Below are 25,966 nucleotides of genomic sequence, written 5' to 3' on the forward strand. Positions count from 1 at the left end.
TTTTGGCACGGATTAGATGCCCTCCTCTGAGCTGATGAATAATTCCACCCGCTGGCTGGAGAGTTCAGCTTTCAGTGCTGCAGTCTGGGACCATAGATCCATCCATATTCATCAGAATATTTATGAAATTCATCAGTCTTTCAGTTAGCCTTCATATTAATATTTATGTTGGCCATCATGTTTTTTCATAAACTTTTTTTCTTTCACTTCTTTATCAATCATTCCCACTCTTACCTTGTGAGCGTACTGATGTTCTCATTCAGCTAAAAAGTGATTGCAGAGATGCTTAAAGCACTGTGATTGATTAAGTGTTCACATTTTGACTCAACTTTACAAAATTGCAAAAGGCAAATGATTTTAAGCAAGTTTATGATTGATCCAGTGATTATTATTATTATTATTATTATTATTATTATTACTGACCAGTTTTGTGTGTGTGTGTGTGTGTGTGTTTGTGTGTGTGTGTGTGTGTGTTTGTGTGTGTGTGTGTGTGTGTGTGTGTGTGTGTGTGTGTGTGTGTGTGTGTGTGTGTGTGTGTGTGTGTGTGTGTGTGTGTGTACAGGGACAATGGAAGCAGACATAGGGCTCCTCGTAACGCACGCATGTCTGCCCCCTCCCTCGGTCGCTTTGTTCCCAGGTAGGAATACTTTTACCCTGTTTACGCCAAAAACACCAGAAACACATTCTAACTCTGTTCCAAAACCTAGTGAGCTGCCTCTCTGCCTATTGCCTACACAGGCAGCTTCCATCTGAGAGTGTGTTGTGTGCCATACAAATAGCACTCTGCAGGCGAATTGCACAGGAGACTTGACTGATTGATTTCAATACTAGTTATGTGAGAGAAATTACACAATACTTTAATAATAATATATATAAACTTTATAAATATACACTACCATTCAAAAGTGTGGGGGGCAGTAAAGTTTTATAAAGCTAATCAATGAAGTGTTATATGATAACCAAGGCTGCATTTAATTGATAAAAAAAAAAAATCCTGGATATATTGCAGTGCATTATGGGATTATCTTCTCAGTGAAATATGCATGTAATGCTGATGGATGTGTTATACAGCCTCAAAACTATCAAGTATTGGGTTCACATGTTCAGTCATTCTCACTCACTCTGCCTCTGTTTCACTCCACCTCTCCCAGGCGGTTCCTTCTGCCAGAGTTTTTGCCGTATGCTGGAATCTTCCATGAACGAGGGCAGCCAGGCCTAGCAACACACTCATCCGTCAATAGGGTCCTCGCAGGTATGTTCGCCCTCTAAAGCTACAGGAGTTTTCTAATATTAGATGGGCTGGTACTCACTGAAGGCATTGTCAGAGATGAAACTTCCCAAAAATGTTTGTATAATGTCATGTGTCAGGTCAATGACGAGTGCTAATTCGCCCACTCGCCCTGCTATTTTCGCTAGGAGGGCTCTCAGCAGGGCTCTTTAACGGTAGTTATATTAGTTTAGACTTTTCTGCATTAAAGGGGTAGTTCAACTGAAAATAAAAATTTCTGCGCATCATCTGTTCACATTCATGTCGCCCCAAATATGTATAATTAGCACTAAGGGCTTCAGATGCCATATAAAACTCAAGTTGTATGAACTAATTATGGGAGTAATTTTTGTCTTTTGTTTTTTTAGAGCTTGTTGTTTGGGAATAAGTAGCCTGAACATTCTACTAAACAAGTTTAGATTAACAAATTGTAATTTTCGAGTGAACTATCCCTTTAGTCTTAGCCGTATATAGCTGCAGAGACATTAGCAATGTGTTAGCTATGGAAATATTGTTTCAGCTACTGTGTTATTCTTGAACAAAACCATTCTGAACAAAACCATTCAGAACAAACACACATGCTGGCACCTTCACTTGATTGCAAACATCTATGGTTTTGTATTTCTCTTCCTCTTACACCAAACCTACTGTCAACAATCTCCGAAGCAACTTTCTGATCAACCTTAGTCTTGAAATATACATCTTGATACACCTGTATGCCCTCATTACAGGGTTATTTAAAAATATCTTGAAGCCAGCTGCATCGGATATGCCACTGATCATCTTTCCTACATTTAGTCAACAACTTCCAGAAGTGCGGAAGAACCAAACAGATGTTGTGAATGAATAGTAAATTACTAGACATACTGTGGAGGCAGAAAAAAATTAGGAAACAACAAGCACAGTTCTTATTTTCAAGGCCATCATTGCAAATTTTTATCAGCCATCTTTTGAGTGCTTGTGAGGGCGGACATCCCTTACTTCACAGATCCCACTCCCCACATATCCTGCGCCAATTCAAAACAATGCATATATCCACAGAACTGTTTCTTGCTTTTGCGTACCAGCACTCTCTCTCTCTCCCACACAGAGAGGCATCTTCAGCCCACACTAATTGCAGTGTGTGATACGAGGTTCAGAAATGCCCCTCTCCAAACCCTCTCCAGCTCACACAGGAAACAGCATCATGGCTTCACTTTACAAAGCAGCAATCATTCTGTCCCTCTCCTCTCCTCTCCTCTCCTCTCCTCTCCTCTCCTCTCCTCTCCTCTCCTCTCCTCTCCTCTCCTCTCCTCTCCTCTCCTCTCCTCTCCTCTCCTCTCCTCTCCTCTCCTCTCCTCTCCTCTCCTCTCCTCTCCTCTCCTCTCCTCTCGTCCTGACGTATATATATATATATATTGTTGGCAATGACAGAGGTCAAACATTTTCTGTAAGTCTCCACAAGGTTTTTACACACGGTTGCTGGTAGTTTGGCCCATTCCTCCATGCAGATCTCCTCTAGAGCAGTGAAGTTTTGGGGCTGTCGCTGGGGAACATGGATTTTCAACTCCCTCCAAAGATTTTCTATGGGGTTGAGATCTGGAGACTGACTAGGCCACTCCAGGACCTTGAAATGCTTCTTACGAAGCCACTCCTTCGTTGCCCGGGCGGTGTGTTTGGGATCATTGTCATGCTGAAAGACCCAGCCACGTTTCATCTTCAATGCCCTTGCTGATGGAAGGAGGTTTTTACTCAAAATCTCACGATACATGGTCCCATTCATTCTTTCCTTTACACGGATCAGTCGTCTTGGTCCCTTTGCAGAAAAACAGCCCCAAAGCATGATGTTTCCACCCCCATGCTTCACAGTAGGTATGGTGTTCTTTGGATACAACTCAGCATTCTTTCTCCTCCAAACACGACAAGTTGAGTTTTTACCAAAAAGTTCTATTTTGGTTTCATCTGACCATATGACATTCTCCCAATCCTCTTCTGGATCATCCAAATGCTCTCTAGCAAACTTCAGACGGGCCCGGACATGTACTGGCTTAAGTAGGGGTACACTGTTTATATATAAAGCTATTATTATTATATTATTATTTTTGTATTTTATTTTTTGCAATTTTTGCTTTGTACTTGGCAAAATTTTGGTTGGCCCCACCAAATCTCACTCTATGTTTTTTTGAATAGTTGGCTGCTCTGAATACTCAGTCATATCTCTAACTCGTTTTTTGACATTTTGGCCATGTTTAGCATTAGAATCCAAATCTTAAACAGTGTAAATAAGTCAGAATGCATGAAATAGCATTAGACCCACCCTTTAAGTTTGGATAGTGCATTTTCATGTGTATTCTCAAAAAGGGGGGTGACATTTAAGGGGTTAAAGCTGTTTTATTAACATTTTATTTTATTAACATTAATGACACAGACAACAGCAGGAATATTAGGCTGCTGTCACTTTAAGATCAAATGCATGGACCGAATATACTGACACGCATCCGGTCAACAGTTCACTTATAACATAACCGAGCGAATAGTTGTAGAGACGGGTATTTCGACATAATATTGTGTATATGTGTCAGTTCAATCGCAAGTAAACGCTAAAGAGGAATTAAAGCTGCAAGCAGCATTTATCGGGGTTCAAGCAGTTTAAGGCTTTTAAGCACATATGCATACAAATATATTATGTTTTATTTAGCAAGCATGTAACCACTTCGAAAACCAAAAGTAACTTATAAACGATCATATAAGAGATTCAAAGGGTACAGCTAACAGAACTGTGAGGAAGGAGGAATGGGAGGTCAATTGCAAATTACGAATTTAAGTAATGAAAATTAATAGGAAAAAGAAAATTGTTTCATGTTGCTTTAAAATAAGTGAACGTAAATATGATCAATAAGTTTGCTAATGGTTCTTAGCAAAGTGTTGGAAACAATAGTTTGTGAGAAAATGTAAGTCTTTAGTAATTTTCAGCATGCACATTGAGAGGGACACTCAAGAGGAACAGCATTAACACAGATGACAGATGATTGCTTAGCACAGACTGAGGAAAATAAATTAGGAACAGTATTGTTATATTTTATTTCACAATTACTTTTCATACTGTACATTGGTTTGAAAGTTATCTGTTTAATAGGGGATTACATTGGAAGTTTTTCAGTTGTGAAAGAGTTGCAATGTGGTGTACCTCAAGGAAGTTGACCATAACTATTTTCTATTTTACCAATAAACTTCCTCTTGTTTTAAAGTGTGCACGGACAGTCATGTATGCAGATTAAACAATATTATATTTAACTGCAACATCAATTAAGCAGTCGTCTACTGCTTTGGATGAGGAATTACAATTGGTCAAAGTAGGTACAGAATAATAAGTTGGTTGTAAACTTGACAAAAACCAAAAACATTTTGGTGATCCATAAATCAGAGTAATATCTGAAATGTCACTCAGCAAAGCCAAATATACTATTAGAATAACTACTTCAGATTATTAATTAAAGATAATTAATTAAAGATAATTAAAGATTGTCTCTCTGCTTTGTTTTATAAGAAATAATATTCCTAATGTCCTGTAATGTCAACTTTTATTTAGTAGAACTAGTCATAATTTCAACACCAGGCATGCATCAAAGGAATGTTTTTTACTTCTTGTTTCGAAAACTACTGTAAAACAACGTACTGTAACATATAGAGGAAAGGAAATATGGAATGATTTACTATTGCATATTATATATTTGAAGTAAAATTAAAAATAAAATAAGTTGTAAAAAATCTTTAAAGGAACGTTGATTTTTATATTTGGAATGAATTTTGGGTTTGTATGTTTAATGGACTTTTTATTGTTGTGGCTTAATGTATTTTTTTACTTGTTGGGACCTCAGGAAGAGTAACCACTGCCTAGGCATTGGCTAATGGGGATCCAAAAAAATAAATAAACTTCGATCATAGATGAAAAAAGATATTTTACAGCCAATTTACTAAGGAATACTTTTTTAATGAACATTTTAAAAAGGTTTTTGGTAGTTATAGCACCACGTCTTGCCCAATCTCCACCACTTTTTAAAGTGTCCTCAGAGTGTGTCCATACATATGTGTGTGAAATTTGTTGTAAATATCTCACTCAATTTTGAGGTTATAGACCAGGGGTGTCCAAAGTCGGTCCTCGAGGGCCACTGTCCTGCTGCAGAGTCTAGCTCCAAGTTGCCTGAACACCCCTGTCTGAAAGTTTCTAGTATGCCTAATAAGACCTGTTGAATTGGGGTTGGAGCTAAACTCTGCAGGACAGTGGCCCTCCAGGAGCAGGATTGGACACCCCGTTATAGACACTTACAGTATATTTATGAGAGTATAAAAATGACCCTTGGGCATCATTGATTGGATTTCACTTCCTATCATAGTTTTGACATTTGGACATTGTTGTTTAGCTATTGACCTATGTTATCAAATTTCCTGTGATGATTTTGTCTCAATTGGACTAGCAGTTTCGAAGATAAAAGCAAAAGTTTTGTAAGGCTAAATACACTGTTACACAAACCATAAGGCAAAACCTGCCATGTTTGGTATAGTTGGACTCGGAAAGTATTCAGGAGTCTAAGGAGGTGATTTTTGTGAAAAACATTGGCTTGAAACTTCTTAGGCTCCTTCAAGGCATTGTGCCGGTGATGCAAACTGAGTTTTTTGAGATATGCCAATGTTCTCATAGACTATCATGACACCCTGGACAAAGATACTGCATGTCAATTATTATCAGACTAATGGTTGGGTGTGGTTATAGCCATTTTCATGACATTTTTTCTTCTTACAGCACCACCAAGTGGCCAATCATCGCAATTTGTTTCAAGTGACCGAAGTTTGAGCTCATAGACATGTGAACCGAGTTTAGTGAAAATATCTTGTTCCGTTCAGAAGTTCTAGTCATTTTACTTAAAGTGGCCCCTGACACGTTGAACATTTTGGTTCCCCTTAGCAACTATGAATCGAAAAATTAGATTTTTTTCATAATTATTAATAGTCTCTCTCCAAAGAACATTTCTACATTGGTTTGGTTCCGATCAGGGAAAAAATGTGGGAGTAGTTGGCAAAAGTAGTTTTTTCAACAAAAAAAAAAAATTCTCGAAATTGGCGCCTGAAGGGCGAGCCAATCCGAGGCATGCACTTTGTCCGTCTTGAGACAGGGATTCCAAGGATATAAGACACTTGAGCCCACGCCTAACGGTTTAGGAGTTATGAGCCGTTTTGTACTTTTGCTTGCTTTAGCGCCCCCGTCAGGCCGGTCGGGGCGTGCCTCGGTGACGCTGGTAGTCATTGTGAGTACTGCCAGCCCTGAAAATTTCATGTCTCTATGACTTACAGTTTGGTCTGCCCGATCAGTTTTAGATGGAGAATGATGCATCATGGGAAAATTAACAATTACAATAGGGTTTCAGCCTAATAACCCCTTATTGAACCCCTAATAACAGAGGGCATAAAAAGGGCCTTAAAAAGCCTATAAAAAAATAAAGTATAGGGTCTCAGAGCTTGATTTTTTAAGCTGCTGGTTACAAAAACTTTATCAAGCGTTTTGACATGCACATCGGAGAGGTCAAAGGTCGATTTTCGCATTTTCAGCTCATTTATCATGGAAATGCAGTGTTTTTTTAAAAAACCTTTTAAACTGTAGTACCTCTACTGGTGGCCCGATCTCCACAAAAGTTTGCACGCTTCTTTCGAATAATATGGTGCACGTGCTCAGCTAATTTGGTGAAGTTTTGCGCAGAGCAGACCCTTTTTCAGTCATTTAATGGTCATTTTGCATAGGATAATATAGATAATTTTTTCACCTTTATACGAGTTAAACCACCATTAATGGCCATAACAGTTTGCAAGCTTCTTTGGGATCACGTGATGCATGTGCATGCCCGATTTGGTAAAGCTGTATGCAAATCAGGCCGGAAGAGGGACGCTTTCAGCCATATAATGGAATTTTCCATTGAAATGCATCTTTTTGACACCTTTTTAACCTTTATAGCGCCGCCAAGTGGCCAGTCGCTGCGTCCTTTTTCATGCTGCCACAGAATGAGCTCTTACACAGACGTGCTGAGTTTGGTGAAGATAGCTCGTTCCGTTGACGAGTTATGGCCAATGAAGTAAAAGTGGCTCCTCCCACCACGAACATTTTGCCGAAACTCAAATTTGCACTTTTTTTGATAACTTTTGACATTCAGACTCCAGAGAATCTTGCTGCGCTGATTTGGTTCCGGTCGGGCCAAAAACCTAGGACTAGCTCACATAAGTAGGTTTTTGAAAAAAGCCAAAATACCCGACATTTTTCCCAGGGTGATGAGGCAATCCTATTTTGTACTTTTGCTTGTTGTAGCGCCCCCGTCAGGCCGGTCGGGGCATGCCTCGGTGACGCTGGTAGTCGTTGTGAGTACTACCAGCCCTGAAAGTTTCATGTCTCTACGACTTACGGTTTGGTCTGCCCGATCAGTTTTAGATGGAGAATGATGCATCATGGGAAAATTAACAATTACAATAGGGTTTCAGCCTTACAGGCTTGAACCCCTAATTAATTCAGTGTTTGAGCGCTGTCTGAAATGTGTGTGTGTCCGTCTCTCTCTCTCTCTCTCTCTCTCTCTCTCTCTCTGCCTCTCTGCCTCTGCGTGTGCGCTTCGAGGTGTCACATGTGTGCCTGTGCCACAACCGTGGGGCCTGGTCCGCATGGATCACGGATCAACTGCGATCCGTTGCACCCCTAATAATTAATGAACACACTTATCATGATGGCTATCTTACCAGAGATAAACGTAAGTAAACGTGTCCCTGTCCCCAAAAATGGCAAGATGTTTTCCATATTTTCTGCAGTGCATAGTTTATTTTTACGTGCACCCCTGTATGTATAGTACACAACTGGAAGCACAAGATATTGTGAATATTTTTGCTGTTTGTGTACTGTGAAAGTCAATGGGGTTCATGTAGTTAATGGTGACAGAATTATATTTTTTTGGGTGAAATATCTTGTGCAGCTGTGATGTTAAAAATTGCATGTCCATGTCAATGTTGGAACATTTATTACGGTCATTTGAGATTTTTCAGTGGCAAGATGAATTATGTGCATAAATTAACTGTGAATTATTGTTAAATCAGTACTTTATCTAGTTTTTACTAATTGTTAAGTGCACTGGAGGTGAACTAATCATATTTAATTTTTTTGTTTTTAAATAGAGAATTACTTTACCAGCATCCAATAATCACTCTTGGGATTAAAGTTCAGTTATAGGCGTAGTTTTGTGGACTCCTATTATATTGTATTGCAGAGGGTAGTTGCATAGCCATGAGGTATGATTGGTCCTTTTTCTAAGATGAGAGGGGAGGACTGTTATTTGTGAACTCCAGTGCAAATATCCAAACTGACGGCAATTACCAGCACACATTCCCTCTCCGTCAAGTATTCTCCTTCTCTAACTGCTCTTTGACAACTTTATACAAGCCCTACAGCACAGGGCGCAAACACACACACACACACACACACACACACACACACACACACACACACACACACACACACACACACACACACACACACACACACACACACACACACACACACACACACACACACACACACACACACACACACACACACACACACACACACACACACACACACACACACACACACACACACACACACACACACAAACATTTAGACACAACTTTTCACATGCCCAGGATTTCTCTCTCACTTGCTCTCTCTCTTTCTCTGCTATTGCTGTGTACTCATTTTTCTGCACTTAGATCAGGGCTCTTCAATTACTTTCTTTTGAGAGCCTGATTATCCAAATGGAAATTTTAGAGGAGGGCAAACATTTTTCAAAGTAATTTTTAGATTATATGGTAGGTTCAAGTCCTCCTGGGAAGTTCGTCTTTCGCGTGTTGGGAAGTGGTGTTTTACGACGTCAAATGCATTCAAGTGCATTTCGTCAAAGCAAGATGGTGGTGTACCTTCTCTTAATGAACTAAATAAAAATACAGCAAGGTTTTTAAACTCTACTTCCAGAAAATTAAGAACAAAGAATGTGCATCAGGTGTGTTTTACTTTTTAATGTTTTTAAATTAATTTATGAAGCCACTGAAAACTTTATCATTGCATATTACATTATATATTACGATGGCATTATATTTTGTCCAGGGAATTAGCTTATTATCTGCTGCTAAATAAATACCTTTAAGTATTGTGGTATTCCACCACGTTTCTCACTGACATTCATCAACATCTGGGCTTAAAGAAAATCTCGAGCTTCCCACTCGTATTCACGACTTCGTGGTGGTGTTCATGTTCACTCAGCTCGTAAATGCGATCTTTTTGACAAGACTTAAACGCACCAATAGCACTTTAATTTCAAGTTTAACATGTTATAAAAAACAAAACTTAATACTAATACTGCAAAGTATATGTGTACTGTTTGTGTGTGTGTCACACACATAGATATACACACACACACATATAGAACAAATTTCTTGAATAAATGATTCAATGTATCAATTCAAATACATTTTTTAACAGTCACTTGTTGCCACCTAGTGTTGTAAGTAACAATGTAATTGATACAATCGTTGAATCAGTCATAATACTTCATTACAGTACTTGAGTATTTTTGGGGAGAATCTGCACTTTACTTTTTATATTTCTGTCGACTTTTACTTTTACTCCACTACATTTCTTAAATAAAATGTATACTTTTCCCCTGATACATTTCCCCAAAGCATTTCGTTACTTAGTACAAAATAAACTCGGAAGAACACAGACTACAAGCAAGCATGTGCAAACAAGTGCTCGCACAACCGCAGTTGATTTCATTTTCCGGGATACGTCCGTTGCGGCTGAGAAGTGTCCTCTGTCATTATACAGTATGAGAGTGGCCTCCTAGATGCGAAATAAAAAGGAGGCCTTGTAGAGTTTGTTCTGACACGTGACATGAGGCTGCGTACTGCACAGAGCGGGATACTTCAAAAACAGATTTAAAACATAGACAAAAAAAATGTGTGTTATACAGTACGCTATAGTACAGGGTTTCATATCACTATAAAGTTGACTAAATGCTACATTAGTGGAGAACAGCAGCTGTTGAGGCTGAGAGGAACATTAGTACCTCAAGCGGTTAAAACAATGTGACAAAAACACACGCAAATCTGACCCAACTGTTGTCACGATTATTACCATCTATTTGCATTAGTTTTTATCCATTTGTTCGCTTTTATGCATTCGTTATCGAGTGAAATTGCATATTTAAACTGTATCCTTATCATGCAGTCGACAGAAACATAACATCTCAGAAATGCATTCGAGTTCAGTTTTTTCTTAGTAACTAATAATTATCAAGTGTTCTAAAATAGAAGCAAATAACGTGTGAAAGTATACATATAATATACAGGGAGTGCAGAATTATTAGGCACGTTGATTTTCTGATCATATTTTTTTTCCAGGCACATTTGACCAATTCCAAACCACAGTAATCCTAATAACTACTATTGATTTAGTATTTAATAATGTATAAGTGATATATAATTGTTCATGAAGGCTGGAAATTAAAAACACCTTATATTCAGGTGTGCAGAATTATTAGGCATGTTTTCTTTTACAGATAAATTGAGCCAAAAAAGAGATTTAACTCAGACTGAAAAGTCAAAAAGTATTAAATGCCCATGAGAAGGATGCAATACTAATGCAATACTAGACATTGCAGTTAAGGCATGACCATTGGACAGTGAAATGCTCGTTGGGTCAGCAGGATCTGCAAAAACATGTGGCGGAGAAAAGACACCTATTAACCGCAAAATAATTAAGAATTAAGGTGAAGAATTAAGGGTGAAACCATCAGGAACCCTTTAGTCTCCAGCGCCACCATTTTCCAGAGCTGCAACCTACCTGGAGTCTCCAGAAGTGCAAGGTGTCAGGATCTCAGAGACTTCAGTTAGGTAAAGAATCCTAAAAAATGACCCCCACTAGATAAGAATCACAAGCTGAAGTGTTGTAAAATACATGAAGCCTGCTTTTTTATAGGCTTTATAGGTTTTATAGGTTGAGAATGACTCTTGAAGGACCAGCACCACATCCTCTAGTACCACTGTTTGAAGAATTCATCTTCCAGAATCTGGCAGTACGTTTTGGGAGTTCATTTTAGTCCATCCTGAAGTCCGTTTTGCAGAGATGGACTAAAAATGAACTCCCAAAACGTACTGCCAGATTCTGGAAGATGAATTCTTCAAACAATGGTACTAGAGGATGTGGTGCTGGTCCTTCAAGAGTCACTCTCAACCTATCTGTCCATAAAGCCTATAAAAAAACCTTCTTCATGTATTTTACAACACTTCAGCTTGTGATTCTTATCTAGTGGGGGTCATTTTTTAGAATTCTTTACCTAACTGAAGTCTCTGAGATCCTGACACCTTGCACTTCTGGAGACTCCAGGTAGGTTGCAGCTCTGGAAAATGGTGGCGCTGGAGACTAAAGGGTTCCTGATGGTTTCACCCTTAATTCTTCACCTTAATTCTTAATTCTTTTGCAGTTAATAGGTGTCTTTTCTTCACCACCTGTTTTTGTCTGACCCTGCTGACCCAACGAGCATTTCACTGTCCAATGGTCACGCCTTAACTGCAATGTCTAGTATTGCATTAGTATTGCATCCTTCTCATGGGCATTTAATACTTTTTGACTTTTCAGTCTGAGTTAAATCTCTTTTTTGGCTCAATTTATCTGTAAAAGAAAACATGCCTAATAATTCTGCACACCTGAATATAAGGTGATTTTCATTTCCAGCCTTCATGAACAATTATATATCACTTATACATTATTAAATACTAAATCAATAGTAGTTATTAGGATTACTGTGGTTTGGAATTGGTCAAATGTGCCTGGAAAAAAAATATGATCAGAAAATCAACGTGCCTAATAATTCTGCACTCCCTGTACATATGCATATAATAATTTCAAATATTTTCAATGATATGCTTCAATGAATTGGTAACACTTTACAAGTCCATTTGTAACATTAAATTAGGCCAATAACAGTATTGTTCATTGTTAATGTCAAAATGTACTAATACATTTAACATTTTAAAGTTGTCTCTTACATTAGTTACTGTACTATGAATTAACATGAATGATCAAGGTATAATTAATATATTAGTATTATTATATTTAAAACGTACAATAAATATTTTGCCTTTTTTAATTCAAAGAAATCAAAATGGAAGAAAGGGAGTTAAAACTGAACACAATCTTGCTGCTCAAACTGTGTATAGAACAATTTTTACAAAAAATGTTTTGCTCCTTTTATATTTTGCATTTACTAGTACTTTTACTTTCAATACTTAAGAACATTTAATATTTAAAAATAATAATAAAACTTTTCATACATAAGTACAATAAATATCACATACTTTTGCTCAAGTAATGTTCTAAACAGCGACTTTAACTTCTACCAAAGTCATTTTCCGGTAAGATATCTATACTTTTATCTACACTCAAGTGTGGCTTTCAAGTACTTTTTCCACCACTGTGTTGAATATACTGATACATTTGAAGCACCAAGTTACTTTCAAAAAGTGATTTGCACTATTTTGATGTAGTAAAAATGGTGTAGAAATCATATCCGATCTATACAATTTTTATCCCAATATTACAGAAATAATGAAACTTTGTGGTTGAAAAGACTATATGTGAAGCTGTTTCATACCTATACATGAAAACTTCTCACTCTAGCTCAGCTGCAGATTTGAATGTTCCGGTGTGATTTTGTTAAATGTTTAATAGACACAGGTGAATCATTGTCATTTAGGAATGAGATGACTCGGGTGTTTGAATTGAGATTGTGATCTTTTAACTATTAATAATCGTGCAGCTCTACTGTTGTGTATTATAATGCCTCAATGCATCAACAAAGAGCATTTTAGGGGCAGGGCTGGACGATATGCCAATATATAATGATGGTATGATTCTAGCTGCATTGTATTTATTTTGTGTAGCAAACATATCAGTGCCAGAGTGTCTTGGACACACGCCTAAGCGCTTTAATGTAAATTGCAATGAAACTGAAAAAAAATTTGCATCTGTCATTTGCACCGGAAGATTGACTTACTTTAAGTAAACATTACAAGGTTTTTAAATATATGTATATATATATATATATATATATATATATATATATATATATATATATATATATATATATATATATATATATATATATAAAAATGTAAAAGACATGGATAAATCGTTCACAATAATGTCCTAAAAAAAGTTCTCAAAAAGTATTCATGAAAATATGAGATTCCACTCGAGATCCCCCCGCCTTAAGTAAATATAATTGGTTGTCGAAAAGTCTGATGTAAGTTTTACATTGTTCAAATTGAATCTGTGGTCATTTAAGGGGTAATGAATGAAGGGGTAGAGAAATATAGGGTGTGTGTTTTATTAAATATTGTTTAACTACAGTTCGGGAGTATGATAAAGCCAGAGCTGGAGGGCCTTAGGATGGAGTGTGTAATGAATGAATGGGTAGTGATGGAGAACAGTGACCCTCTCTAATTCAGCCCGGCTCTGATCCATTCAGTCCTGCTCCACCCATTGCTGCAGGCCTGACGGATCCCTCAGGCTCTTATTGTTAGAGAGAAACCCTGTTTATATGGACTTTTCAGAGCATGAAAAACTGTAGCACAGACCCGATTATCTTTAATGCAATGGTCCTTTCACCAGAGCTCTCTCTCTCTCTCTTTTCTGCTGAAGAGGCTGGTGAGTATATACAAGGCGTATGACTGAATTCTGCTGCATGGGCATTTTGGTAATTTATGTTTTGGTGTGTGAAGTAAATTTCAACCATTTTGAAAAAGCACTCATATAATAATTTTTTTCAAGTAGTAACACACTTTTCTTGGTAGTCGTCCTAAATTTAGTTATTGTATTGGGTCACTTATGATGACCTCATTTGGCACACTCACCACATGCCATACAAATACTCCCTCGGGTAATCTTTCCTTAAAACACTCAGTAGAGCCGCTCTTAAAACACAGCTGAGTCTATGGAGAGTTCAGGTCAGGTCTCTCTCTTTCTCTCTCCCTCACATTTTTTCTTGTTTCTTGTATTTGTCTTTATGGGCAGCTTCAGGTATACAGTGACCTGTTTTTGAGAGGTGCAGCATCATTAATGCCCCTCAGCTGCTCTTTATTCTTTAACATTAGCAACAGACTCAGAAGTCAGGGGTCACGTATCCCATCCTAACTATTATACATATCCTAACTATTTTCTAGAGTCTGAGATACTGTTGAGAAGGAATCAAATAGTAGCTTGCGGCTTACTGAATACTATGCGGTATATACTGTATACTGACTGCATTGAAATAAATGTGATGTAAAATGTTTGTTGCATTATTGTTGTGTAATGCATTATATCATAATACAGTATGAAATATTGTGGACACATAACTTAAATTATTGTTTAGTGTGTGTGTGTGTGTGTGTGTGTGTGTGTGTGTGTGTGTGTGTGTGTGTGTGTGTGTGTGTGTGTGTGTGTGTGTGTGTGTGTGTGTGTGTGTGTGTGTGTGTGTGTATAATATATAAACACTGTTCCAAAGTTTTAGATCGGTAAGATTTTTAAATTTTTAAAGTCTCTTCTGCTCATCAAGGCTGCATTTATTTGATCCAAAATACAGCAAAAACTGTAATATTGTGAAATATTTTTTACAATTTAAAATAACTGTTTTCTATTTGAATATATTGTAAAATGTAATTTATTCCTTTGATGGCAACGCTGAATTCTCTGCATCGTTACTCCAGTATTCAGCGTCACATGATCCTTCAGAAATCATTCTAATAAGCTGATAAGAAACATGTATTATTATTATCAGTGTTGAAAACAGTTTATTCTTTGATGAATAAAAAAACCCAGCATTTTTTAGAAATAAAAATCTTTTTTAACGTTATGAATGTCTTTACTGTCACTTTTAATCAGTTTAATGCATCCTTGCTGCAATAAAAGTATTAATTTCTATAATTAATTTCCAAAATAATCATAATAAATCAATAATAAATCTTACTGACCTGACCACAAACTTTTGAACAGTAGTGTGTTACAAAAACTTTCTATTTCAGATAAATGCTGTTCTTTTGAACTTTCAAAGCCTATAAAGCAGCACAACTTCTTTCAACATTAATAATAATAATAATAGTAATAATTATAAGCAGTGTTACTTAAGCATCAAATCAGCATATTATAATGATTTCTGAAGGATCTGGTGACACTGAAGACTGGCGTAATGATGCTGAACATTTTGCAGTCACTATAAATAAATTACATTTTAAAATATATAAAGATATTTTCAATTATGACAGTATTGCAAAGAATATTACTGTATTTTTAGTCAAATAAATAGAGCCTTGGTTATTATAAGAGAACATTAAAAGATTTTACCTGACCCAAACTTTTGAACTGTAGTGTATGTGTATAACATTTTTGCCATCATTGATCCATTTGTTTAAAAATGTTTTGACTAGTGTGCTATTCCGAACATAGTCTATGCTTAATATATTCTCTTTGGCAAATCACATCATCAAATGGAGACGCCTTAAACAAATGTGATAGATACATTTAGACTCAAAGAGAAAACTGTTGTCTGTAAAAGCTTTGGTGTGGGGCAAATGATGATTTGCAAGACTGAAGTGACAACATGCTTGCTTAACTGATCTACTGGAGTTCAATTTCTATTGATATTTGCATTTCATCCCTTTGATACTGTCGCCTTTTGAGAGCGGCAGCCTCTGGGTAAAGCGAAAGAGGATGCAGCTTGTCAGATCTGTTGTTCATGCAATCAAAATCTCTCCAGATGACACAGCATTATGACATACTGGGCTGCTGAACTGTATCCAGACAACATTGCAGTGGTCATGCCAGCTGGATTGGTGACTAGTTAACGGTTGTAACAGCTTTCCTGCTCTGTGTGAAAAGGTGCAGACTTGTCCTCGTCAGTGCTAACTGCCTGTGCCTGTGAGTGCTGAGATTGTAATTGGTCTTGAGCAGAAGTTTAATCAGCCAGCAGGGCGGGAAGCGCTGATCCTGCCAAGACTCTGAGACCTGTCAAACTAATCATACAAACTTTCAAATTGTCTCTCAGTGCATTTGCCTAGTTTAACACAGAACCATTTGATCATCTGACCCTGTATTTTTGAGATTCACAAAATGTTAAGTGAATCCTAACATTAAGAGAATGTGACATGAATCTGAGCTTTTTGGCATAGACCTCAGATGGTTGAGGTAGTGTGTGTAACGATGTGTCCTGGTGGTTTGTCTACTGTTTATCCACCTGTGACGGACTCTCCTTTCTGAACAACACCTGACAGTTTAACCAGCCAGAAAACACATGCTCTCACTTTTGCTCTTTGCCATGCTCTATAAACGAAGCCTTACATATGACCATTTGAGGGCATGCTTGAGAATCATTGATTAAAACATTCATTAAACATTCTACACAATATAGTGTTAACATATGCCTATTTGCTCATATACCCTTTTTATTTATTTGGCTCAATTTCAGTTAGTTCTGTTAGTTAATTTTCTCTCTTCCGAAGACAAAACTGAAGTGGTGTTTTTAATAGAATCATATCGTCGTCAAATTAGTGACAATATGTGTTCCAATGGAGTTGTTACAGTGACTGTATATGATTATAGCATCCATATTGTTTCATTAAGTGGCAAACAAATGTGTAAATATCAGATTGTCTTATTTTTGACATCTCAAAACTGTGAACACATTGGGTCTCATTCACTTAGCATGCGTTTGATACGAATGATTGTAAGAACAAATCACAATTCACCAAAGATTTTGTAATAATTTTTTTTCTAAATTTACGGAAAAAAATAGGAACAACTGAAACCACACGTAGCCTATGCAAAAATAACTTACTCTGTATGTTTTTATAATCGTGTTAAGAAGCTATATTTCATCCTAACATGACTATAATTACATTGAAGTATATTGCATTAATTGTATTATATTCCATATATAAAATTATTAAATAATAACATTTCATTTAATCTTAAATACAGTCGATTATATACAAGAAAAGCTGCGTCATAGCTTCAGCTGCAAGGTGTTTCTGAATAACGCAGATATATGCATATGTACAGCTGGCTAATGCGAGGTCTGTAATCCGGGTCTGTATAAAAGGTGTTTATTGTGAGAATGGCACACTTAGCATTGCTCGAAGATCCGGGCAAGAGTGTCTCTGTGAACAGCAGCAAGTTTGACGAGAGCGATGAAGGAAAGGAAAGCATGTGCGGAAAGCCCTTATATGGATATTTTTGGGTGTGTTTTATGCAAATTACATTAGTAAATGATTATATTTTTGGGTGAACTCTTCCTTTAACAAACAAGGTGTTGCAGTGAACTTTGAGCTGTGTGTTTTGAAATACCTCTCCATTCTTGGCAGTTTATTTTTTTATTTTTTAATCTGTGAATGTGTAAATGACTGAAACTTTAAATGAATGTATCCCCCATTGTCTCTGCAGCCTCTGTCTACCTATTCTTCTTAAGCACTTGGCACCCCCAAAAGTTCAATTTTTCAGGGCAATTTGTTTTGTGTCTATGAGGAAAACGATGGCCGTGAAAAAGGTTTAGCTCATAACTGCACTGTGACAGATGATAAATACTTAATCCCTCGCCCTCGTCCTACTGTAAAATTGTCACATAAGTGTAGTTCATTCTTGTAAAATCTGTCTGTTACTCTTCTGTTCCACCCCACTCCTCTAAACTGTCTCTAAAATAAAACCATGTTACAGTAAAACGATTAATTATCTCCTTTGTTGTTTGAAGATGACTTTGTTTCACACGGATGTGGTTTACATGTCTGTCATATTAATTACTTTTTTGAGCATTTTCTTTTATGATTTGCCTCGTTGTTGACCTGCACTTTTTATTGTAAAGACTTTGAGGATTCAGTTTCATTCAACACGCTCATCTCAGTTCTGTCCATCATTCTGTCTTTCCTTATTTCCCCTGCAAAAGCTTCCCCTTTCTTCTCTCTGTCGATATGGCTAAAACTTACACTACTATTCAAAAGTTTGGGGTAAGTAAGGTTTTCTTTAAAAAAAAAAAAAAATCTGCATCAGCAATTATGCATTTAATTGATCAAAAGTGACAGTAAACACATTTATAATTTTTTTTAATGCTGTTGAACTTTCTTTTCATTAAAGAATCCTGGTGAAAAATGTATCTCAGTTTCTGCAAAAAATATTAAGCTGCACAACTCTTTTCATTATTGATAATAATAAGAAATGTTACTTGAGCACCAAATCAGCATATTTAAAGGGGGGGTAACACACAGTTTCAGCCAATTTCATGTTAATTTTGAATACCTACAGAGTAGCATTGCATCCTTAATATCTCAAAAAATATTTTGTTTTATTAGATTTATAAAAGACAGATATGCTGTCCTGACTCTTTCCAAAAACAACCAAACTTGTTGAGGAGTGCAGTGGGCGGAGATAAAGAGAGACACACACACACACACACACACACACACACACACACACACCTATGACAAACAAACACACACACACACACACACACAATACATCCGTGACATTATCCCTCCCTGGATAACTTTCTATTCACTATACGTTCGTGTTGTTTACATTATAAGTACTTGCGCACCAATTGCCAATAAAACCCAGACATTTGATTGTTTCGACTCGTGACCGGGAACAAACAAACAAACACTTGCAGAACTCCATTGCTGCTCTGGAAAACAAACTGCATCCAATGTTTCCTTAACGCTGGGTTATTTGGGAAGCTGAACAAGGTTATCTTTCCCTCACAACCAGAAACACACTTCTTTAGTGATATTGTTGATGTTGTGGTCTAAAAACCGCTAGCCCGAACGAAGCACCTTGATGGGCGCACTCTCGCACGCGCTCTTCCTGGAGAAGTGTCCATACAAGGAATTCCAACCATTTTGACGTAATACATGGCCATAATCGAAAAAAAGTTTATTTGGCACAGAAATACTCTGTCATATGTCCAACAAATTATTAAAAAAATTGGCCATGTTTACCATGAACATCCAGCTCTTTAACAGTGTAAATAAGTCAGAATGCATGAAATACCATTATACCCCCCCCCCCCCCCCCCCCCATTAAAGGATTTCTGAAAGATCATGTGACACTGAAAACTGTAATGATGCTGAAACTTCAGATTTGCCATCACAGGAATCAATTGCATTATAAATAAATTACAAAATTACATATATTATATAGAAAAACACTATAGTTATTTTAAATTGTAATAATATTTCACATTATTACTGTTTTTACAGTTCTCAAATAAATGCAGCCTTTGTAAGCATGAAAGAGAAGATCAAATATTTTAAATGATTACCGACACCAAACTTTTGAATGGTAGTGTAAATGATATTTGCTTTTATTTACACATAGCGAACTTTCTGTTATCCTACATAGCACTCTTAGATGTGTTGTAATTCAGGTTAGGTTTGGTGTAAAGTCCATATCATTCTGTTTCCCAAAGGGTATTTTATAGTAAGAGAAGCTCTCCAGCTCATTAGTCCATGGCTGTTACAGCAGCTCCTGAAAGCCCGTCTGAATGCCAGCTCACTGCACCTGGGTGTCTGTGGGCCGTAATGGGCAGACAGCAGAATGCAGGGGGAAGCTGCGTAATAGATATTTATGTCTGCATTACGTCTCCTTGAGTTCAGGTCATAACAGGCAAATCTAATCTGTTGGTCAGGCCCAGGATCGACCCTCTACTGGCAAATGGACCTCTAAGTGTACTGTTTGGCCAAAGCCTTCCCTCTTCCCTCCTGTAATTACGGTGACAGGTCTGAGCACTGGAGAGGACAGCCTGACATTTCCTTGTTTACCTCAGAGAAGAGTTATGTTGCAGGAAGAGACGAGTGGCGAGTGTGTTGTCTGATTTGCTAAGTGGCCGGAGTGTAATATGGTTTATTTAACCATTGAGGGACTCTTTATGGAAGAAGTTATCGTAGATAGATGAGATTCCTGAGGCAAAACAAGGCTTAAATGTTATTGTCTAGATCAGATGCAGAAGAGGATTTGTAGATTTATTAAAGTGTGATATAAATCTTTTGCCTGATTTTTACTTTTTATCTGCTATCTCTAACCTAACAAGAATATGCACAGTGGGTTTGACCAGTATTAGTAAGGCCCATGTTATTAATTTCACTGTGTTCTGCTTGAGTGTGCAGGCCTTGGGGTTGCACTCTGACATGCCATGTAAACCGCAACAAAACAAAACAGTCTCTTTAGTTGAATGATGTTACATTTTCCTTGTTCTTGTAATCTGCTGTTGCTGTTGTTGTCAGATATACACTACCGTTCAAAAGTTTGGGGTTGTAAGATTTATTCATGTTTTTGAAAGAAGTATTTTATGCTCAACAAGGCGGCATTTTATTAGTAAAACAGTAATATTGTGAAATATTAAAATGTTCTATTTTAGAAAGCATGATTTAGAAACCAAACATTTGAATGGTAGTGTTAGGAATTGGTAGTGTTAGGAATGGTAGTGTTAGGAATAGGATTTTTTTAAAAAGCTGAATCAGTCATTTATATGACTGACTGTTTTTTATTTTTGTGTGTGTTATAAGGTGCTGTAATCGGCGATGGTCAATCTGCAGTAGCCAGCAACATCGCTAACACAACCTATCGTCTGCAGTGGTGGGACTTCACCAAATTCGACTTGCCCGAGATCAGTAATGGTGAGTGGTTGAATGGATGTATCAAAGCCATTAATGACAAACAGATGCATTTTCAGAGATTGTGGGGGAATCAATGCAGTGGTGCATCCCGATTCTTTCTTTAATGATTTCGAATCGTTTACTAAGTTTAATTTTTAATTTTCTTTATTCCACACAAGTTTTAAACCATATATACCTGTCTAAATTGTCTGTCACGGGGCAGATCATAGTCTAAGAGACCTGATTTCAGTCATGACTGAATTTTGTATTTAAACAGCAAAATGATCGATAAAAAATGTGATTCCATGAAATATGTTCTGATTGAATTGTGAAGTGTATTCCCCCTGTTTTCAATGGTGTTTTTTTGTGGGATTTTCCAGAAAGGCACGCTCTTTCTGAAATGTAATATTTGCCCATCCACCTGAACAGCAACACAAAATGCCTCAATACCCCACAATTTTGAAGAAATCGTTGTGAGGTGAAAGGCTGCACCGTGATAGAGAGTAGCTGTAGAGCAAGGTAATAGTGAGCACTCCATGAGCACAAGAGTGCCAGCTGATGGAGGGCAGATGCCATGGACAGGAGAGGAAATTGGTCACATATTAGAGTTATTTTCTTCCCCGCCTCTCTCTTTCTCTGTCACGATGAGCGTTACTGGAAGCTCTTGGCGATTACCCATGACTGATTACAAGATTGCAGAGTGATTCTTGTTATCTGGGCTTGATCTCACACCTGGCAGCACTTAGGCACTAACATCTGTTCAGCCTGTGAGAATCTTCAATATCTCAGAAAACAAAGGTTAGCATCCCTCAGGGCACGTACACATAGCCAGATATACATGAGAAAATTAGTGTTTTGAATGCTGTGGGTTTTTTTTTTGCAGTATGGAAGTAAAAAAAAATAAAAAAAAATCTCTTAACCCACTTGTGCCAGACTTGCTGAGGATCTGGATGTGGATTGAGAGTTTTATTTGTCAGTTCTGTTGAAGACCCAGTCATTTTTAAATACTTAGATCTCCCAAAAACAGGGCAATAAAAACTGATATGATTACAGTAGCACTGATGTTAAAGTCTATAGTACTATGTTGTAAAATACAACATAGAAATTAGACAGAACAGCACAATGCATATCATGCTTGCAGAAGTGCATCCCAGTGTCAGTTTGGTCAAGTTCAATCAGATGGCTTTTTCAGAGGACAATAAATATTTTGTTAGGTTTTTGTTAAAGCTATTCAAACACACAGCTGTTTTAGAAATCCCCCTTCACTACCTGCACACTGTAATATAAAATCTTCTTGTGTTTTCCACACAAGACATTTTTTAGAATATTTTTATTACAAATTGATAACCAAGTTGAGTTACAGTAGACTTGCATTTTAAGCAGACTGATCCCCACAGCTTGCAGAGTGACTTTGATTTAAATGTTAACCGACATTGATCACAGATTAGTATCGTCACAGAAGTATTGTATATTTTGTAATGTAGTACCACTAAAGTAAATGGCTGGAGGTAGAGCTGGACCAAGTCAGCTGAGCAGAAAACTGTCCCCCTGGTCAGAAACCCTCTTCACTTCCCAGCAGGCTGCTGCCACCGCTCTACAGAGGCCTGAGTGCATTCTTCTGTCCTCCCACAGTACACATTCCCTCTGGTACATCAGTGCAGTCTAATTACAAATACAAGTAACCCGTTATAGGCATTAGATGTCAAATAAACTGTGCTATTGATTTTAGAGCCCATTAGAAGTTCATATATTGTGCAGCAGTCATAGCACAGAGTAATTCTTAAACAGCTCATGCTCAATATGTGGAAGCTCATTGTTCTAGAAAACACTTAATATTGAAACATTCCATTAGACATGCTCTTACCATTGCTTTTAATTAAGTATGACTGTGCTTTTGTGAACTTTTTTCTTTTCTTTTTGGTGGCCTATGTGATTCTTTCCTCTATAATTATTTTAATGCATTCTGGTTTAATTGTTAGAAAAAGCACTTAATCTCCTAAAATGTACTTGTACTTGCTTTAATTATGTGCTCTGGCTTAAATATCACAAAATCAGTATGATACAGTAATAAAGAAATTTTCCCATCCAAAAGTTGTGGAAAAAAATAGATTGTCAGACTTCAGGCTATAATCATTAGTGTAAAACGTTTCAGATTTTTAGGCCAAATGAGAAGTAATTATTTGCTCTGATTGATGCACTGTAGCGCAAATGTTGGTAGTAATAGAAGTTGATTTGAATCTGAGAGGCATTTTCTCTTGTGTTCTTGTGATGATGGTAATGTAGCTGCAGGTCTTTGATCTAAACCTTGTAAAGACGTGAGGCCTGGCCAGTACAATATAATGCTAACGCTCTGTCTAGAGGTTACACACCCCTTCCCATAACCTAATATCTTTTTCTGCATGCAACATTATGTGGTAGTCAGCGTGTGGATTGGTTTGTTTTATTTTGGGAACAAATTTGTACCCAGAAGTGAGCTAAATCTGACAAAACCTCCTTTTAGTTATTCAGTTTTATGGACGTCTCCATCTTTGATATTACTCCGGTCACTGTCAGTATGGTTAATGGTTAGAGCATATAGACAGTATTCGAGGCGCTACTGTAAGTTGCTGTGTGAATGGGACTTATCACGAGTCACACCTGTAAGTAAATGCGGTCGTCAATCCCAAAAATTGACATTGTGAATGTCGCCATTGTGATTGGGTTGCATTAACACTGGTGTTGATATAGTTTAGTTCAAAGGCGAAGGTGTAGTCATGTTGGTGGGAGTGTAAAAAAAAGGGCAAATATGATGAACCCCTATAGGGGTTAATTCCAAGTAGGGAGAACATCAAGACGGACACTTCAAAAGTGCAAAGACGATTTTAGGACTGAAGCAAGCTGCGTCCCAATTCAGAGGCTGCATCCATCGAAAGGTCATGAAGGTCAGAAAGAGTGTTGTTAAATGGGACAGTCTAACCTACGGAGGATTGTGCTTGTCGCCTAGCAACTGTGACAGCTGCTGTTGATGAGGGAGAGTTGCGTTTGTTCTGGACTTTTTTGAAATTTATATTAAACTGTCTGAAAACAAAAACAGGGTTGACAAACTGTCTAAATATGTTCACCATGGTCCATTTCTGTATATAATAAAGAGTATAAACTATATACAATTGCATCTTAGTAAGATATCAACATTTGAACTGTTTTAAAAGTGTAATTTGTCAATTTCTCCCCCAAAAAAATATAAATCCTATCGTCACTGGTGCGCAATGAATTCTGGGGTAGACAAGGTCGTGAGGGATCCATCTGTTGTATCCTTTGAATTGGGATGCAGCAATAGTGTGCAGCACACTTCTTATTAGTCACAGGCAGGGTTTGAAATTAACTCACTCACCGGCCAATTTGGCAACTAAATTTTTAAGTTACCGGCCATTCAGAACTTCTACTAGCCAAAAAGAAAAAAAGAGAAATAAACCAGATTAAGGGAAGAGATGGCTGGATTACAGGACTTTGTTTGAAAACTAAATGAATGTATGAAATTCAAATGTAATAATTGTATGTATATATATATATATATATATATATATATATATATATATATATATATATATATATATATATACATACTCACCTAAAGGATTATTAGGAGCACCTGTTCAATGTTTGTTGGTGCCAGACGGGCCGGTCTGAGTATTTCACAATCTGCTCAGTTACTGGGATTTTCACGCACAACCATTTCTAGGGTTTACAAAGAATGGTGTGAAAAGGGGAAAACATCCAGTATGCGGCAGTCCTTTGGGCGAAAATGCCTTTTTGATGCTAGAGGTCAGAGGAGAATGGGCCGACTGATTCAAGCTGATAGAAGAGCAACTTGGACTGAAATAACCACTCGTTACAACCAAGGTATGCAGCAAAGCATTTGTGAAGCCACAACAGGCACAACCTTGAGGCAGATGGGCTACAACAGCAGAAGACCCCACCGGGTACCACTCATCTCCACTACAAATAGGAAAAAGAGGCTACAATTTGCACAAGCTCACCAAAATTGGACAGTTGAAGACTGGAAAAATGTTGCCTGATCTGATGAGTCTCTATTTCTGTTGAGACATTCAGATGGTAGAGTCAGAATTTGGCGTAAACAGAATGAGAACATGGATCCATCATGCCTTGTTACCACTGTGCAGGCTGGTGGTGGTGGTGTAATGGTGTGGGGGATGTTTTCTTGGCACACTTTAGGCCCCTTAGTGCCAATTGGGTATCGTTTAAATGCCACGGCCTACCTGAGCATTGTTTCTGACCATGTCCATCCCTTTATGACCACCATGTACCCATCCTCTGATGGCTACTTCCAGCAGGATAATGCACCATGTCACAAAGCTCGAATCATTTCAAATTGGTTTCTTGAACATGACAATGAGTTCACTGTACTAAAATGGCCCCCACAGTCACCAGATCTCAACCCAATAGAGCAGTGGTTCTCAAACTGTGGTACGAGTACCACTAGTGGTACTCAGGCTGCCTCTAGTGGTACGCAGAGGAATCACTAAATAAATTAATGTTTAAACACATACATTTTAATTTAATCTTTATTTAATAATTTACCTGTATGTAAGCACAGTGCAGTGTTAATGTTAAAGTGGCTGACAACAATATTCTTATTAGGAATAAACTGCCTCGTTTTTGAACGTGCAGAGCTGTGGCTGAATAGTTAGGCCTACTATGGTACTGTATTTTAAAGTTGGTCATTATGGTGCTACTTGGAGAGCCAAATATTTTCTGAGGTGGTACTTGGTATAAAAAGTTTGAGAACCACTGCAATAGAGCATCTTTGGGATGTGGTGGAACGGGAGCTTCGTGCCCTGGATGTGCATCCCACAAATCTCCATCAACTGCAAGATGCTATCCTATCAATATGGGCCAATATTTCTAAAGAATGCTTTCAGCACCTTGTTGAATCAATGCCATGTAGAATTAAGACAGTTCTGAAGGCGAAAAAGGGTCAAACAC

At 37.5% G+C, this 25,966-nt stretch overlaps 1 protein-coding gene across 3 annotated transcripts in view; it reads left to right on the forward strand.

Moving 5' to 3' along the window:
* ambra1a (autophagy/beclin-1 regulator 1a) overlaps positions 1-25,966 on the forward strand; it is a 120,725-nt gene that overhangs the window by 19,682 nt on the left and 75,077 nt on the right. For 2 of the 3 annotated variants that reach the window (XM_079810852.1, XM_079810854.1), the window contains 3 exons: positions 563-637; positions 1,152-1,252; positions 20,894-21,004. In XM_079810852.1, coding sequence (XP_079666978.1) covers positions 563-637; positions 1,152-1,252; positions 20,894-21,004 — 287 coding nt within the window. The remainder of the gene's footprint in view (positions 1-562; positions 638-1,151; positions 1,253-20,893; positions 21,005-25,966) is intronic. The other variant, XM_079810853.1, reaches the window with a different exon arrangement.

The sequence above is a fragment of the Gobio gobio genome (assembly GCF_949357685.1).
Source record: "Gobio gobio genome assembly, chromosome: 2".
In the NCBI taxonomy this organism is placed as follows: domain Eukaryota; kingdom Metazoa; phylum Chordata; class Actinopteri; order Cypriniformes; family Gobionidae; genus Gobio; species Gobio gobio.